Source organism: Helianthus annuus, chromosome 8, assembly GCF_002127325.2.
Source record: "Helianthus annuus cultivar XRQ/B chromosome 8, HanXRQr2.0-SUNRISE, whole genome shotgun sequence".
Taxonomy (NCBI): Eukaryota; Viridiplantae; Streptophyta; class Magnoliopsida; order Asterales; family Asteraceae; genus Helianthus; species Helianthus annuus.
In genome coordinates this window covers 35,623,687-35,640,419 of record NC_035440.2, presented here as the reverse complement: position 1 = coordinate 35,640,419, position 16,733 = coordinate 35,623,687, and the positions used below count along the sequence as shown (strand labels likewise).

The 16,733-nt window shown below is 33.5% G+C and overlaps 1 protein-coding gene and 1 long non-coding RNA gene across 13 annotated transcripts; both read right to left on the bottom strand.

The window, feature by feature from the left end:
• Positions 1 to 3,735: 3,735 nt before the first annotated feature.
• On the bottom strand, positions 3,736 to 6,177 carry LOC110872632. Of its 12 annotated transcripts, XR_002554576.2 has the most exons (8): positions 5,733 to 6,171; positions 5,480 to 5,607; positions 5,311 to 5,382; positions 5,035 to 5,125; positions 4,802 to 4,863; positions 4,669 to 4,724; positions 4,465 to 4,563; positions 3,736 to 4,276 (listed from the first exon to the last, which is right to left on the bottom strand). It is a non-coding gene; the product is annotated as an uncharacterized LOC110872632 (long non-coding RNA). The 12 variants fall into 12 exon arrangements; XR_004865032.1 differs by having other exon boundaries at positions 4,802 to 5,125; positions 5,733 to 6,176; XR_002554570.2 differs by having other exon boundaries at positions 4,669 to 4,927; positions 5,733 to 6,175.
• A 4,403-nt stretch (positions 6,178 to 10,580) lies between these two features.
• On the bottom strand, positions 10,581 to 12,675 carry LOC110871026 (hypersensitive-induced reaction 1 protein). The gene is made up of 4 exons (XM_022120019.2): positions 12,419 to 12,675; positions 11,681 to 11,801; positions 11,495 to 11,576; positions 10,581 to 10,848 (listed from the first exon to the last, which is right to left on the bottom strand). Exons 1-3 carry the CDS (start codon positions 12,605 to 12,607, stop codon positions 11,554 to 11,556), a joined length of 333 nt encoding a protein of 110 aa, XP_021975711.1. The 5' UTR covers positions 12,608 to 12,675; the 3' UTR covers positions 10,581 to 10,848; positions 11,495 to 11,553.
• Positions 12,676 to 16,733: the final 4,058 nt, after the last annotated feature.

Genomic DNA, 16,733 nt, shown 5'->3' with positions numbered 1-16,733 from the left:
TGGCTGGTTGGTTGGAACCTGGAATAAGCACATGGATGACAATTAGCTAGAGTGTGTGAGAGCCAAAGCTTTATCTACGCTTCGTGATCTCATCAAAGGAGTTGTGGGTAACGGCTCAAAGATTGCGTTTTGGCTCGACTGTTGGATATCCAACGAACCTCTCAAATATAGGTTCCCGGAGTTGTTTAGTTTGGAATCGGATAAGAGGTGTGTGGTTGCGGACCGAGTATCTAACCAAGGAAGTGGGATAACTCTTTGCTGGAACTCGAGGTCTTCGATATCCGATCCTGTCATCATTTCGAGTCTACAGCAACTTCTAACTCTTTTGGTCGATGTGCATGTCTCGGAAGTGGAGGACCGGTGGATCTGGACTTCCGATCCGTCGGGAGTGTTCTCGGTTAAGGCTGCAAAACGGATTCTCTATGCTGACGTCGATATTGAAAATAGGTTCATTTTGGACTGGTGCAAGTGGGTCCCCGCTAAAGTCAACATACACTCGTGGAGAATGGAAATGGATAAGATTCCTACTGGTGTCGCTTTAAAGAGCAGGAACGTTCAGGTTGGGGATTCTCTGTGCCCGCTGTGTGGCTCGGACGAAGAATCGGTGGAACATATTTTTATTGCTTGCTAGGTTGCTTCGGTGATATGGAACGGTATTAGCTCGTGGTGTAAGATCCCGAATATCTTCGCTTTTTCTATTAGAGACCTCCTTGGAATTTATAAGGAGATTAGAGCGTCGGATTTAAAGAAAGAAGCAGTGCAAGGTATCATCATGATTGATTGTTTGCTGGAGTTTATGGCGAGCTAGGAATAACCTCATTTATTTTTTCGAACAAAGCGATAAAAATTGATAGAATTGTGAGTGAAGTTAAAGCATTGGGTTTTCTTTGGTTCTCTAATAGATCTAGACACAAAGGGATTGATTGGGGTAAATGGAGCTCCTTTGTAAATATGTAATTTTGTAGTTGTTCTTGTTGGTCTGCTCGGTTTGGTTCGGCTTGTGTGTTAATGAAAGTTACCCTTCAAAAAAAAGCCTTATCTACGATTTCATATATAAAGTTTATCTATGATATTTGTTTTTTGAAAGGCAACATTTCATTAAAAGGACCCACAAGCAAGAAGCTCGAGGAACAAAATACAGATATAAAAACGGAAACAAACTAAAAGTTATAATAAGTCAAAACGACTCCAATCCGTTTCATTAATGCCCAGAGATTTAGAGATTTAGCCTGATGCTTAATCCATAGAAAGACCATTGCCTTGACTTCATCGATGACACCACCAGCCGAAGATTTCGACTTTTCAAAGATTTGTTTGTTCCTGACCTTCCATATCATCCAGCAAGAGATAAGAAAGATGGCATGTATGAGTAGGGCTGTTCACGAGCCGAGCCGAACCGAGCGGACCTTTGCCCGTGCTTGGCTCGTTTACAAACCGAACCGAGCGGAGCGGCTCATTTAAAATCGAGCCTCAAATCAAGCGAGCATTTTTCGAGCAGTAAATATTCCGAGCGAGCGTCAAGCGAAGCTCGAGCGATTTGGACAACCGTGTCGCCCTAATTAAATTTGTTGAGATAGATAGTGACAATGTTTGGTCTCAAGTTTTTATGTCATTAAAAACATACACATTTCGTGACATAATAGTTTTCTTATGAATTACAATGTTGTGGCCGACGAGGCGATGATCATATTGCACGAACAAATACGTTGAGAGCAAGAGCCGATCGACTAAGGGTAACAACATGAAACATTGAGGCAATGAGGAGCCTGTCATTTATCGGTTTGGTGTTTAACTTTTAGATTTGATATTAACTTTTTATTGGCGTGGTTGGGCTAGTATGTATAGATATAGTTGTAAATCTAATAGAGTGGCATATATAAAACTATAAATTTAATTTATATTCAAGTATATATGTATGTGTAATGTATGTATATATAGAAGTGTGTGTATATATATATAATTTATATTTGTGTATATATATGTGTATATACATGTTTATAGATGTATGTGTATATGTATATGTATATATATACAAATTAAAAATAAAAATTCGAGCCGAACCGAGCCGAGCGGACCTTTGCTCATGATTGGCTCGTTTACAAACCGAACCGAGCAGAGCGGCTTGTTTACAACCGAGCGTCAAATCGAACGAGCATTTTCCGAGCAATTTCCGAACGAGCGGCAATCGAGCAACAAGCAGCGAGCAATTTAAACGGCCCTATGTATGAGCTTGCTGCCTCTCTTCGAAGTCCTCTATGATATCGTATCATATATAAAGTGAATAAAATTTTTCTAAATTAATTATATTAAAGAGGACAAATATATACAATACATGAATCACACGACATCAATATATACATGAATCACAAGACACCTTGTAGTGGATAGGCAATATACAATTACGATATATGCATTGACAACATATAAACTTTTCAACAACACAAATGACACCAAACATCTAATACGAGTATTCACACGACTTATAAGCACACTTAGCCCTTTCATAGTGGGGCAGTACATCACGGCTAGGAGCTCCATGGCGCCTTATAGCGCCCAGCCACACCAGTACAGCCGACGCTACGGATTTTTTTTATTCCTCACGAAATACATAATGCCGGACAATTGTAGTTTAAAAAAATGACCGTTGAACGATCATATGAATTAAAAAAAATTTCTAAATATATATATATATATATATATACTAGTAGGGTGCCCGCGCGATGCAGCGGGAGCGACACTTTGTATTGCGGTACTCTTTTCTAGTGGTTTTCTTATTCGTATAACATTTATTGTAGTAGATATACGTCATAAGTAGGGGTGCGAACGAGCCTAGCCGAGCCCGAGCATTATTGTAGCATTAATTTATGAATGGCGACCATGTATACATCTTTAACTAAATTTGGCGAGATTTTATAATAATACTATTGGTTCACACTTCACATTACCATAGTGTGAAATGTGAAAAACCCACCTCCTACAAAGTACAAACACACTTTTTATCTTCAAATCACACATTCATCACATTTTTTGTCTTCACGTCTCACATTCATCACAAAATTTAGTATCATAATATTAATTAATCATACTCAACACTTAAAAATGAACATTTTCTCATCTTTTTAATTTTTTTCATACCAACCCAACTTTATTTTTCTAAATAAGTGTGCAAAGTATGTTTACTTATAGAAGTTTATAGTGCTTAACTATAACTATAGTAAAGCTTGCTATATATAAATAAAGGACTTAAAAATGAACATTTTCTCATCTTTTTTATTTTTTTCATACCAACCCAACTTTATTTCTAAATAAGTGTGCAAAGTCTGTTTAGTTATAGAAATTTATAGTGCTTAACTATAACTATAGTAAAGTTTGCTATATAGGATATTGCTTAGGCATAGCCAATGTTATGGATCAAATAGGTTAGATTTTATTAAATTTTCCAATACGTATTTTTTTTTTCTTTGCTCCATCTAAAAATTGATAAATAAAATATAAACAACTCATAAACCTAAAGAATGCCTTCAAGACAACAAAACACATTAGTCTTAAAGGGATTTCAAACCTTCACTAATTTTGGGTCGGCCTCCTTAGTTAACTTCCCTTCCATTTTTATAGCCAACTTCCTTTGTCTATTTTGCTTCTCCATCCGATATGGGATGCCACAAAATCCAAAGTAAATTCTTATTTCTTTCTTGGTTCTCCTTATAAATTTAGCTTAAGGGCTACAGATGTTACTGTAAAAATTAAAAACTATTGAACTGTACACTCACTTCTGGTTAAATCCCAGTTAAAAACAACATAGAATTCACCATTTTTTTTCAAAAATACACAAAACAAAAATGACAATAAAATTAAAAGTCAATTCATTTTTACCAGCAAGTTGACACCTTTGTACAAAAGTAGCTTACAAGATTTAGTTTATCAAACCACCTATTCAATAGTTACTCATATACCATATGCAAGATACTCACCTGGATCTTCATCAGAATCAAGTTCAACTTGAATGAACATTGTAAATACTATGGCGAAGTACCTCAAAAGTGGCCTTAAGGGTTTTTTTAGTGAATGGTTTGCTAGCTAAGTTTGCCTGCTTGGTGGTCGTTACCAAATCCGCTAATGGAAGTAGAATTCAGTGACAACGTTGTTCATTTATTCAGCTCATTGTGTCTTTCTTCTTACAGATTGTATGTGCACATGATACATCTTCAGGTTTAATGGCCATGTCTTCATCCTCTTCTTATAGTCTGAATGAGAACAAAACGTGACATGTCAGCATCTAAAATCATGAAGGTAATTATTATTGACATGGTCTAACTTAATATTATAAAAGTAACTGTACCAAAAACCGCTTACAACTATAGCAATAATATTGATTAGAAAGAATAGAAATTTAAAGTTCATACAAGAATTGGTTAAGAATACTTTTCCTTAACTCAATGGATGGTGTAAAGTACTTTGATATACCAGTAGCATTGGTTGCTTCATGGGCCACACATCAACTTCATTAGCGGACACACCAGGGTGACCAGATTGTGCAGCCGTATCCAAATCTTTTCGTGCTAGCTGCAAAAAAGAAAAGATTTATTACTAACAGTAAAAAGATATAAAGTATTGCATTTCTATACACATTTGAAAATATATAAATGAAACGCAAAAAAAAGAACTTACTTTTGATCTTGTCGTCATGGCTGCTAAATAAGCAAATAAACTCTCAGCTTGGGCTCCTGTTGCAATTTTCATACACACCTTTAAGCCAAAAGGAGCAGTTATCGTAACCAAATAAGAGAGTCCGTAAACCTACATGTCCAAATTTACAAACTTCTACACAAATGCACCTCATTGAAGTCGATCATTCCTCAATCCCTTCAAACACCATTTTGGAAAATAACATTATCATTTAGAAGTTGACTATAAGGTGTATCAAATGCTACCAAAAACGAAAATGCAATAAGGATATTTAAAGCCAATAGCAAGCTCAACTTTAGAACTTGAAGTCATAGAAAAGGTCACAAATCAACAAGTTCTAGATGTTACCAAACAAAAACACCATCATTTAGAAGTTGACTATAAGGGGATGGCGGCGCAATTTGTTGCTCTTCTACCTGCTATCCTTATGTAATTCGCCCTGGTGATTGGAATGAAAAAGATCTATTATTCAAAAAAAAAAAAAAAACATAATCCATTTTCTTTTTTAACCATACCGGTTTCACATTCAACTTAAAATTAACATCATAAATTACAACATAAGCACCTAAAACGATATAATCCCAAAAATAAATATTTGATTTATAATAAGATAATTTATAATACCATTTTCTCGTTGAAGCTCAATATTGAAGCCACATTCCCACAATGGTAACACTAATTTGGTGCAAACCAAACCTGCATAATTAAAACTGAAATATCATATCCCCAATTCTCACCAATAAGGATTAGAATATAATTACGTCTTAAAATTTGTAATCAACAATCACGATACATGAACGGAATATCAACTCTCCACTTCTCAACAATCATACTACATAAAACCTTGAGATTTTCTGAAATTGTCGATTTCAAAGTCACATTTCAGATCCCCTTTTCGTAGAAGTCAGAAAGACTTTCGACCTGCAGAGAATATGATTTTTTTTTCTTTTCTAAAAGATGAACTTTATTTAAACACGGAAGAACATACACAACACACTACCCCACAAAATAATCAGGGCATCAGACAACAAACAAAAACAACTTACATCAAGGAGGACATACGTGTAGAAATAAATCAGGTCGTGAGTCCCCATGATATACATGAATGAATCTGAAGAACATACGTGTGGAGATAAATTAGTAGTTAGAACCCTTGTTTGGTCAGCCTCCGTCAGCCGTTTGAACCCTAGATTGAGTTTACCAGAACTTTTATGGCGGTGATGTTTACAGAGAAAGAGATAAAGAGCAACAATTGTGGTGATTTGGGGAGTTGCTATATGTCGGTGATTCAAATTTCAAGCTTGAAGAAAACAAACTATTGTTTTCTTCTTTGATTTAATAGTGAAGAGAGAGAGAGAGAGAGAGAGAGAGAGAGAGAGAGAGAGAGAGAGAGAGAGAGAGAGAGAGAGAGAGAGAGAGAGCAGATCTGATCATAGAGAGAAAGAGATATGTGGGTTTGAAATTTGATTTTCGGGTTTTTGTTTGTCCCGCCTGTGTTTTGCATGCTTGAAAAGGTTTTAAAAAGTTTTCAAATTTGATGTGTTTTACGTTGACTTGGTATCTCTAATAATATCAGACCTTTGAATGTGGAAAAGAGGTTTATCACTTTCTCTCTCTATCCATTTCATTATGTTATTAACTTTTGAGTCTTAAAATTAAATTCATTATCCATTTCATTATGTCATTAACGTTAAAGGTTAAAATTAAATTCATTATATCTGTTTGAAATATAATTAGCCGAAGTAGTAGTCCCAAAATGTGCATATTAATATGATTTGAGCTCTATAAACCAAATAACCTAGTTTTTTGTATCGTAGTAATCATTTGTACATTAAGGCATTACTTTTTTGTACATTTTAATCCACACATCGATGTTGAATAAAACAAACATCGAAATGTCAAAAAATTAGCAGGCTGTCACAGAATCTTCGGATGTATTTAAAACATTGTAGTTTAAAAGATATGACAAAAATACATAAAATAATTATAATTTTGTTGGAGGGGGGAGTGTTACTATTAATTAATTATTAGGATTTGGTTAAAGATGAAGGAATTAAAATGTAATAAAAAATACCTGGAAAAATATAAGTTTGTTGTGAAGGGGTGAATTGTAACTAATTATCTATTATTTTGTTAAAACCTTATGGATTTAAGTGCAATAAGTTTAGGGGCTAAAAAATAAATAGTGTTTAAAAGACCAAACTACCCTCATTTTAGGGGTCTTTCTATAAATAAAAGGGGGGAAAAATTCTTATTTTTTGGGTATCTTAAAATACCCCTCTCTCATGCATTATAATATAGTATAGATATATATATATATATATATATACATATATGGGTTGAGTTCATTTCAGAACTCCTCTGAATAACTACAGAACTTTTAGAACTCCTAATAAACAATCATTTTATATATAAGTTTTTGTATTTAGGATCTTTTTATCATCTATTATATGTATTTCTTTGATTACATACATGTTAAAAGTAGTTTACATATGTTTAATTGCCAAAATTATATATATGTGATATAACTAATTACATATATGTAGAAAAACTAGTTTACATATGTGTAATTATAAAATTACATATAAAAAATGATAAAATTACTCTTAACATTTATGTAATCGTAAAAATACACAAAATAAATGATAAAATTATCCTAAACATTAAAATATATAAATAAAAAGATTGTTTATTATGAGTTCTGCGAATTTTGTAAATATTTATGGTTTTGAAATGATCATGACCCTATATATATATATATATATATATATATATATATATATAGGGGATGGTTCAAATGAAAACCACTTTTATTGTGAAAACTCGAAAACTAACTAAAAAAGCCTAAAAAAACCTAAAAAACATACAATTTTTTTTTTTTTACAATTTTTTTTAGAAAAATCGCTACTTTTTATATATGGAAAAAAATTTCAAAAAAAAAAAAATTTTTTTGGTTGTACTGCACATGTGCACTAATACGGAAAGCCTAAACCACTTAACCCACCCCCCCACCGACACCCCCTAAAAACCTAAACCCCCACCCCCCCCCCCCCAAAAAAAAAAAAAAAACCTAAACCCCCCCACCCCCACCCTCCCGAAAACCTAAAACTAAACCCTAAACATAAACCCGAAAAAAACCTAACCCCCCCCCCACCCCCACCCCCCAAAAACCTAAACCCCCCTCCCCCCCACACCCAAAAACCTAATCCTAAACCTCCAAAAAAACTAACCCTAAAAGCTAAACTAGAATCAAAAAGCTAATTTTAAGCATGTAATGCACATTGTAGTACATGTTATATTGCACATGTGCACTACTATAATAATAGTATTGAAAACAAGACGACACCATAAATCTTTTTTTGTGTCATAAAAAATATGCTCGAATATACTTGAATGAAAGATAAGAAAATTTGTGATCTTATGGTGCCATTTTTGTTTTAAAATGATAACGTATGGAGAAATGGGAAATGTTTGAAAAGTTATATATTTTTTGTTCCAATTTTACCCCTCCTTCATTAAAAGTCTTCCCCCCCTCTTTTTTAGTGGGTTTTAGTTAGTTTTCTAGTTTTCACAATAACTAGTGGTTTTCATTTGAACCTTCCCGCGCGATGCGGCGGGGTCGACATTTTGCATCACGGCACTCGTTTCTGGTAGTTTTCTTAATCGTATAATATTTATGATAACATTATTGTGGTGGATATATGTCATAAGTGTTACACATATGTAAAGTTTTGTTTTTTAATTATAAAAATTAATAATTAAAAGACAAAAAATATTCTTTTTTTATAAAAATTAATAATTAAAAGACAAAAAATAAAAGATAAGTTGTCATAATTGTAAAGTATGTTTATTTTATTGGTTAAATTATAAAGTATAATTTTATGCTTTAACATTGAGTTAATTATATAGTTAGTCCCTGTGATTTGCACAAAATAATATACTTAGTTACTAATAGTTTAAAATCACCTTCTAGAGTATTAACTTTTCATTTTATAACGTTTGGAGGTATTAACTTCTAGGGTATTAACATAGTTAGTCCATGTGGTTTGCACAAAATAACATACTTAGGTACTAATAGAATGTGATTTTAAACCTACAAATAACGTTAATACCTCCAAACGTTACAAAAATGAAAAGTTAATACCTTAAAATATGATGTTAAACTATTAGTAGCTAAGTATGTTACTTTGGGCAAACCACATGGACTAACTATGTAATTAACTTTTTAAAATTCATAACTTTTCTTAAATATACACATAGTACTCATCCAATAAACTTTAAGTTTAAAATTTTTGTTTTTATAAAAAAAAATAGTATTTGACTCGTAAGTATGTTTTAGACCTTTAACTTAAATTGTTAAATTTCGTTTTTTTACAGTTATAAAAAATTTATATTTTTATAAATTTCAAGAACTGTTTTTATAAAAAAATAGGATGTTAAGAGTTTATATCTTTATTGACTTTATATCATACTAAGTTCAGATTTTTAGTTCCTAACTAATCTTATATATATGAGTCTACTTTTAATTTATAATATCTAAAAATATGCAACACAATCTACTATGTATCTAGTCAAGTTGATAAAGAATTCTTTTGAAACTAACTATTATTATCTATAACAATACAGTTGAACTTATAATTCCTAAAAATTTGCAACACAATTTAGTATTTATCTAGTAAAGATTGTAAATTTCTGGAGTATTTTATTTATAATACTTGTTACAAAAAATGGTTTACACATGTAAAGTTCTGTTTTTAATAAAAAAAATAATAATCAAATGACAAAAAATTAAAGCTAAGTTGTTATAGTTGAAAAGTAAGTTTATTTTGTTGGTTAAATGATAAAGTTTGTAATTTTATTCTTTAAAGTTCATTACTTTTTTTAAATATCCACATGGTACTCATCCTATAAACTTTAAGTTTAAAATTTTTGTTTTTATAAAAAAAATAGTAGTTGACTAGTAAGTACGTTTTACACATTTAACTTTAATTGTTAAATTTCGTTTGTATATATATATATAAAATTTATATTTTTTATAAAATTTTGAAAACAGTTTTTATAAAAAATTAGGATGTTAAGAGTTTATATTTTTATTAACTTTAGAGTTAACTACATAGTTAGTCCCTGTGGTTTGTACAAAGTAACATACTTAGGTACTAAGAGTTTAAAATCACATTCTAGGGTATTAACTTTCCATTTTGTAACGTTTGGAGGTATTAACGTTATTTGTAGGTTTAAAATCACATTCTATTAGTACCTAAGTATGTTATTTTGTGCAAACCACATGGACTAATTATGTTAATACCCTAGAAGTTAATACCTCCAAATGTTACAAAATGAAAAGTTAATACCCTAGAATGTGATTTTAAACTATTAGTACCCAAGTTTGTTATTTTGTACAAACCACAGGGATTGCGTCGTCGACGGATAACCTAAAATATGTACCGGCATAAGACGATGTGAAACACAGAAGGAGACTCGCACAGCTCCGATGAGCACAAAACCAATACCGTCGGGACAAGAAAGACAAAGAATGTCGTAAAATAATAATAATATGAAGCCACATAACACGTGTCTACTACCGATGAGCATAAAAACAACAAAGCTTCTACCGTTTCTTGATCCTGCAAACCAGTTCGACAATCACTTTTTAGAGAATATTATTAGATTTTTTAGAGCTACTTAATACCAAACAACACATTACTTTTCCTTTAAGGGTTATGATGAGAGGCTCAGCTCTAAATTTATAATAACACCCTTGATTTTATTTACAAAAAAGATCAAGACAAAAAGTCAGAAGACTATAAAGGTCAACCGTAAGAAGTTGATTAAATTGTATTTGTACGAATTAGCAATCTTGGATAGAGGCTGAGCAACTTCTAACTGTAGTGGAATTGAAACATAAAAAGATTGGAGATCAGATAACAACCCAAAATGGGATGCACAGTTTGACTTTTTAGGTCAAACTAACATAGATACTTTTGTTTTCTTTACAACTTAGACAAATCAAACCAATTCTGAAATTGCAAGCAAATCTGACCAAAAAGGTAAGATAGGAATTACACCTTTTTAGACAGCTCAACGAAGGTGGTTAATCAAATAAGCAAAAGATAAACAAATACATACATTTGAGAGTGAGGTTGCCAAATGCTTCCATACAAACTAGGGTGTGCATGGGTCGGTTTGGTTCGGTTTTTACTATTAACCATAACCATAACCGCTAGTCGGTTATGAAGTTTTGGTGACCATAACCATAACCAAACTTCGGTTACGGTTAATCGGTTATGAAGTCGGTTATGGTTTGGTTTTGGTTAATTTTGGTTAAGTAACCAAGCAAGGTTTGAAATAAATAGGGTTGTGCACGATTTGAACTTAGCTTGATCCTATTTTATAAGATAACGGAGACTAAACTTGTTGGTTAAACTACCGATTTGGGGGTCTTTTTAATAAGGTAATTCTCAAACAAAAAAAAATATGGACATAACACCTTAGTTCTTTATCAAAATAAATGGCATCTATATCAAGATTATTTCGTTACTAACATACTTTTATCTTAGTAAAAACCCTCTATATGGTTTTGTAAAACACAAATCCATTATATAAAGTTAACATTACAAGTTCAGTTCGGTTTCGGTTATATCGGTTAACCAATGCTTCATAACCATAACCATAAGCGATTGAGCGGTTATACAAAGTTTCATAACCATAACCATTGGTTATATTGGTTATCGGTTATTAGTGGTTCGGTTATGTCGGTTATGGTTAGGTTATCGGTTATGGTGGTTAATTTGCTCACCCCTAATACAAACGGTCCTGTTGGTGCTAGCAGATTAGTAGACCTTAAATCTGGTTGATGATAACCATGTCTTACAAAATTGAGCGGGTATAACCTGTACAATAAACATACACATAATTATACCTAGAAGTTGAGAATAAACGTTTATGTTAGGATACCGATAACATATAAAGATTTAAAACATAAAAGGATATATACCATCAAAAACATAGGCCTGGATTTGGGCCCTTGTGTTGCTGAGTTTGTAGAATGCATCACTTGCCTTATCAGTTAGAGCACGATATTGTATCGAAGCTACAACATTGACAAAAACATTGTCCTGAAAAAACAATATAAAACATTTCGCGTTACAATGAGAAATGTTTTAAAGCACATCAAAGGATTACCATGGGTGTAAGATTCAAGTTAGATAGCAAACAAATAATAACATTCAACCAAGGGTGGTTTATATGACTCTTGTTCAACCAAAAAATGCATGTTATAAGTCTTTATGGTTCAGATACATGCATTATAAACTTTGAGAAATCATCATTTAACGCTAATTTACCCAAATTTAAATCATCCCCAAATTGAGCATGTATCTGACGAGGTCACGGGTCAAGTAAATTTCATATAAGAATTTGAAAAAAAGTTGAGAGGAAGGAGATTTTGTTAGAACAGAGTTTTTAAAAAGTAAAAGATTAGTTACAAATTTGTAAGATACTACACAATTTATCGAGTCTTTTTGTTATGATACGCCGATATAGAATTCCAAACAACTCACTTCTTTAAGTTAATCCTCAACAAAGATCTCAATCTTATACTTGTTCAGCAATCACTACCGCTCGACACTCAAGTAGTTATATTTGTTTAGCAAACATAAATTCACATGGAAAAATAGATTCTATCATCAACATAATTAAAGGGCAAACATAACATTCAAAGAGAAAGAAAAACCTTTGTTTTGGTCTCACACTTGACATCCAACTGCTGAACCCTAAGAGTAAGATGTCCAGCAAGCTGACTTCCGAATATCCACGACACGCAATGACAACCCGGCTCAAGAACATCATCATACTTCCCAAAAGTTTCCTTTATAGCAACAGTAGATTGATCTACTTGAACCAAACAGAGCAAGTTCCCCATGATTTCACACTAAAACCAACACAACCAAACTCATTAACATGTCTTCCTTCATAGAGTCATTTCATCAAACAACTTGGCTACACTAATCTCGCAATAAAGTCACACAATCCCAACCAAACCCACAATCCCAAATTAAAATTATAGAACCCCGAACATCACATAAAACAAAATTAATCATGTGATTGAGTGTGAAATTGAACAAACACACGTTCTTGAAAATAGAATAATGGAAGACGACCCGGGCTGATTTCGAGTCTAGTTTTCTAGTGTATTGCGTCTAGTTAGCTTTGGTTTTTTGGGTTGTTTGTTTGTTTTTTGGCCGTGAGTTGGGTTGCTTGTTTTGTGTGCCTAGGCTTGGCCTGTCAAGTCTAGTAGTGTGTGTCAAACTTTTGTCACACCCTATTCTTTGATTCTTTATAAAATTCGTCGGGGTAACCCTTTACCATAAAAAAAAAATCAACATGCAAAACCATATCATTCACAATAGGATCAAGCACAAGTTTACAGTGTAATAATCTCAGATCCAGAAAAGCAAAATTAGATGAGATCGCACATCTTTTTTACTTCTTTAGTATACAATAAACATGAATTTATTTTAGTTATTCAAATATGAATCTGATTTTTTTTCCCTAGAATCAAACACTCGATAACAAAAAAGCAAGAACATAACCCTAAACAACCAATTTAAAAAAAAACAACGCAAATTAAAGCACCAAATCAAAACATAAACCTAAAGTAACAAAACCCTCAAACCCCCAAATCAAACCATAAAACAATTGTCAAAGTGTTACATACCAAGGAAAACCAAAGCAACGATCAAAGAGGGTGTAGAGAGGAAGTAATAGAGAGAAACTTACATTGATGAGATTAGTATATTATAGGATTGATAAATCAATTGATCGGCAGGAAACATGAAGGGGAAGATGTGTATTCGGACCGTAGGGTTTGAGTGCAGGAATTGGAAAGGGCAAAGCGTGTTTCCTTTATCAGTCGATTCAAGCAAAAGCGAATGTTTCCAGAGAAAATGAGATGTAGAAGCTTCAAGCCAAAGGAACACAGAGGATAGGGTTTCGGTGTGAAGCAGTGAAGGAAAAGAATGAGGTGACAAGAATTTAGGTTTTTTAGGTGACTTATATATCCGGGTCATAAAACGGGTCGGAATGCATTAAAATGGGGATCCGCGAATGATATAAAACCCAGCTTATTTTCCAGCTAAAAATGAATCTAGGAGGCTCTAAGGTGATGCCACATCAGCCCAAATTCTTTCATTTATTATATACTAGTATTAAGCCCCTGCGTTGCAGCGGTTGTCATAAAACTGTGTTAAGTAGTAGCAATAGTATACCATTGTCAGCGACCACCAACACCGAAAAAGCTCGTAAAAAGCAAAATAAATAAAAATGGGAAAAAAATAACGTCTAGCGAAAAGTAGACGTAAAATCTTTGAATCACGCACACTCGTTACTGAGAAATTAAACCGAAACGTAAAACATAGGAAAAAATAACTAAGTCTATCCAGGACCCGCGTGTTGGACGAACTTGTCAAACGCAGAAAAATAGATGTGACGCGACGGGCCGGTCAAACGGGAAAAAATATACGAAAAAATGTTGAACCCCACACGTACGTTGCGGTGCGTTAATTCACAAAATTTAGAACGAAACGAAAAACTTGGGAAAGATGAAAAGTATGTTGGACCAAAATTGAAAATAAAAAAGAGTTGGGATTAAATTGCAAAAGATGAAAAACTTAAGGTTAAAAGTAAAAAAAAACAAAGGGTCTAAATTGCAAAATTGAAGTTATTTATTAATTTTAGATAAAGATAAGGATAAAAATAAGTGATATCTATGTATTGGTTATTAATTAATATTAAAAGAAAATTATTAAACAAATATAAATAAAATTTATAAGGTTGAAGGGGAGAATGCCATGTGTCATTATTTGGAGTCTTTTATTATAAGTTAGATAACTAGCGGTAAGACCCGTGTGCAAACACGGGTCGTTTCTTAGAAAACCATGCATAACAAATATAAATGATGATATAGTTATATTTATATAGACTTATAAATAAAATAAATAAATAAGTCACCCGGTAAATACTTAAAGTTTAGAGTATAAAACTTAAAGTTTAGATTGTGCCGAGTCTTGTTTTTCTTCCATAAATGTCTGAAGAACCATTTTGATGATGTATTCTTCTTGAGCCTTGTCTTCTTTTGTTAATTCATCCATCTGCTTTTCTTTCCTTCTTTAATAAAGGATGCTAGCATGTGGAGAAGTGGGTCTCCTGATTGGCAATTTTTGTTGTTTGACTGGAACCACTGCTTCCGGATAATCAGGCTTTTTAGGAGCAGTGGGATCTCTCTTCCTTAAATCTTCCAACTTTTTGTAGGTAGCTAACACCTTTTCTTCTCTCCACCTTGTAACCTGGTTCCATGACCCATAATCAGCAGTTATCAGCTCTTCTTTCATTCTTTTCAGTTTCAAGGTCCTTTCTGGTACATTTTTCTTGTAATTGGCCCAAACTGGAGGAGTTTGCTTTACCTTGTCTTGAATCATCTTTTGAATTCTGGTTGTCTCCTCTTGCAGTTCACTGATGGTCCATTTTTGTATTGATACTTTTCTGCCCTGTACTTCTTGTATGCCATTATGTATTCAAGATAGTCATTTCTCATGCTTTCATCATCTTTTTCTGATAATTTCTGACAAAGGACTTTTGAGAACTGCTCTAAAGTTCTAACTTCGGTGAGCAGGTATTGATAATTTCTTTGAATCTCTTTGTCAGACTTTCCCTCTATGTCTCTTTTAGATATATCCTCTGCTTGTTGGGCCTTTATTTTGAGATAGTCTTCTATATTTCTTGTCAAATGATAATCTTGAACAAATGGGAGTTTCCTCTTTTCAGGATCATCTTCAGAGTAGAAGGATTTGATTTCCTCCCTGACTGCTGGAAGATCTAGAGGATATTGTACTCCTGCAAGGACAATGGCAGTGTTTTGATTGAAGGGTTGAACTGAAGATAATGGAACAGGTTTTGGAATGGTGACAAGGGACAGTGGTTGTGTAGATGTTAGAGTTGGGGAAGTGTCATCTTCCAGTACAATGTTTGTTATCCTTCTCCTTTTGTGCTTTGGAGAAGTTGGTGGTGTATTTGTGGGTTGAGTGGCAGTGATTGAAGTAGTGGGTATCTGACTAACAGCTGTTGAAACAACTGGTGTTTCAACCACTGTGGTCACTACAACAGTTGATGTGTCAACTGTTGTTTTCTGCTTTTTGGCAGGTGGTTTTTATGGTGGTGATATTGTTTTTGGTATGGCAGTGGATTGAGTGTGGTTTAATGTAGTAGTGATGGCAGTTGTTGAGATAACATCTGTTGAAACAACTAAAGTACCAACAACTGTTGATACAACATGTGTTTTAACATCTGTTGGTTTGGAGGTTTGATGAGAGGAATTTTTGGGATTTGAGGAGTTTGTTTGGTGGTTTTGGAAGGTGTAGTTTTAGGTTGGCTTACTTTTCTGGTAGGCCGTCTTCTTTTAGGTTTAGAAGTACCATGCTCTTCTTTTTCCATCAAAACTTTCTTCTCCTCCTCAAACCTTTTAGACCCTTTTATTTCCATTGACTCTTTCATGTTTGCCTTTAATGCAGCAAATGCATTTTGAGTCTCATCAACCTTTTTGGAACCATCTGGCCTTGGGATTTCTACCACAAGTTTGGACATTCGTTCTGGTGGCATGTATAAACCATCTTCTTTTCCCTTCTTCCCTTTAGTTTTCTCCCCCTTTTTGACATCATCAGGATTTTCAACATAGATGATTGATGGAGGAGCAGTGCCAGTAGTTTGAAGTAGATAAGCTTTAACGGCTTTGATATCTGCTTGTAGTGATGGTAATGGGTCAGGTTTGGGACGGGTTTAGGTAATCCCAAACTCAAACCTGGTTAGATAAGCTTGTCCCAAACCCGTCCCAAAACCCGTCGGGTTTGTAGCAGGTAAATACCCATCGGGTATCGGGTATACCCGCGGGTTTCGGGTAAACCCGTTAATTTAAAAAGATTACTCGTTGGGTATACTCATCTCAAAACCCATTGGGTATCTATCGGGTAACTACTAACCGGTTACATTTTGTATTA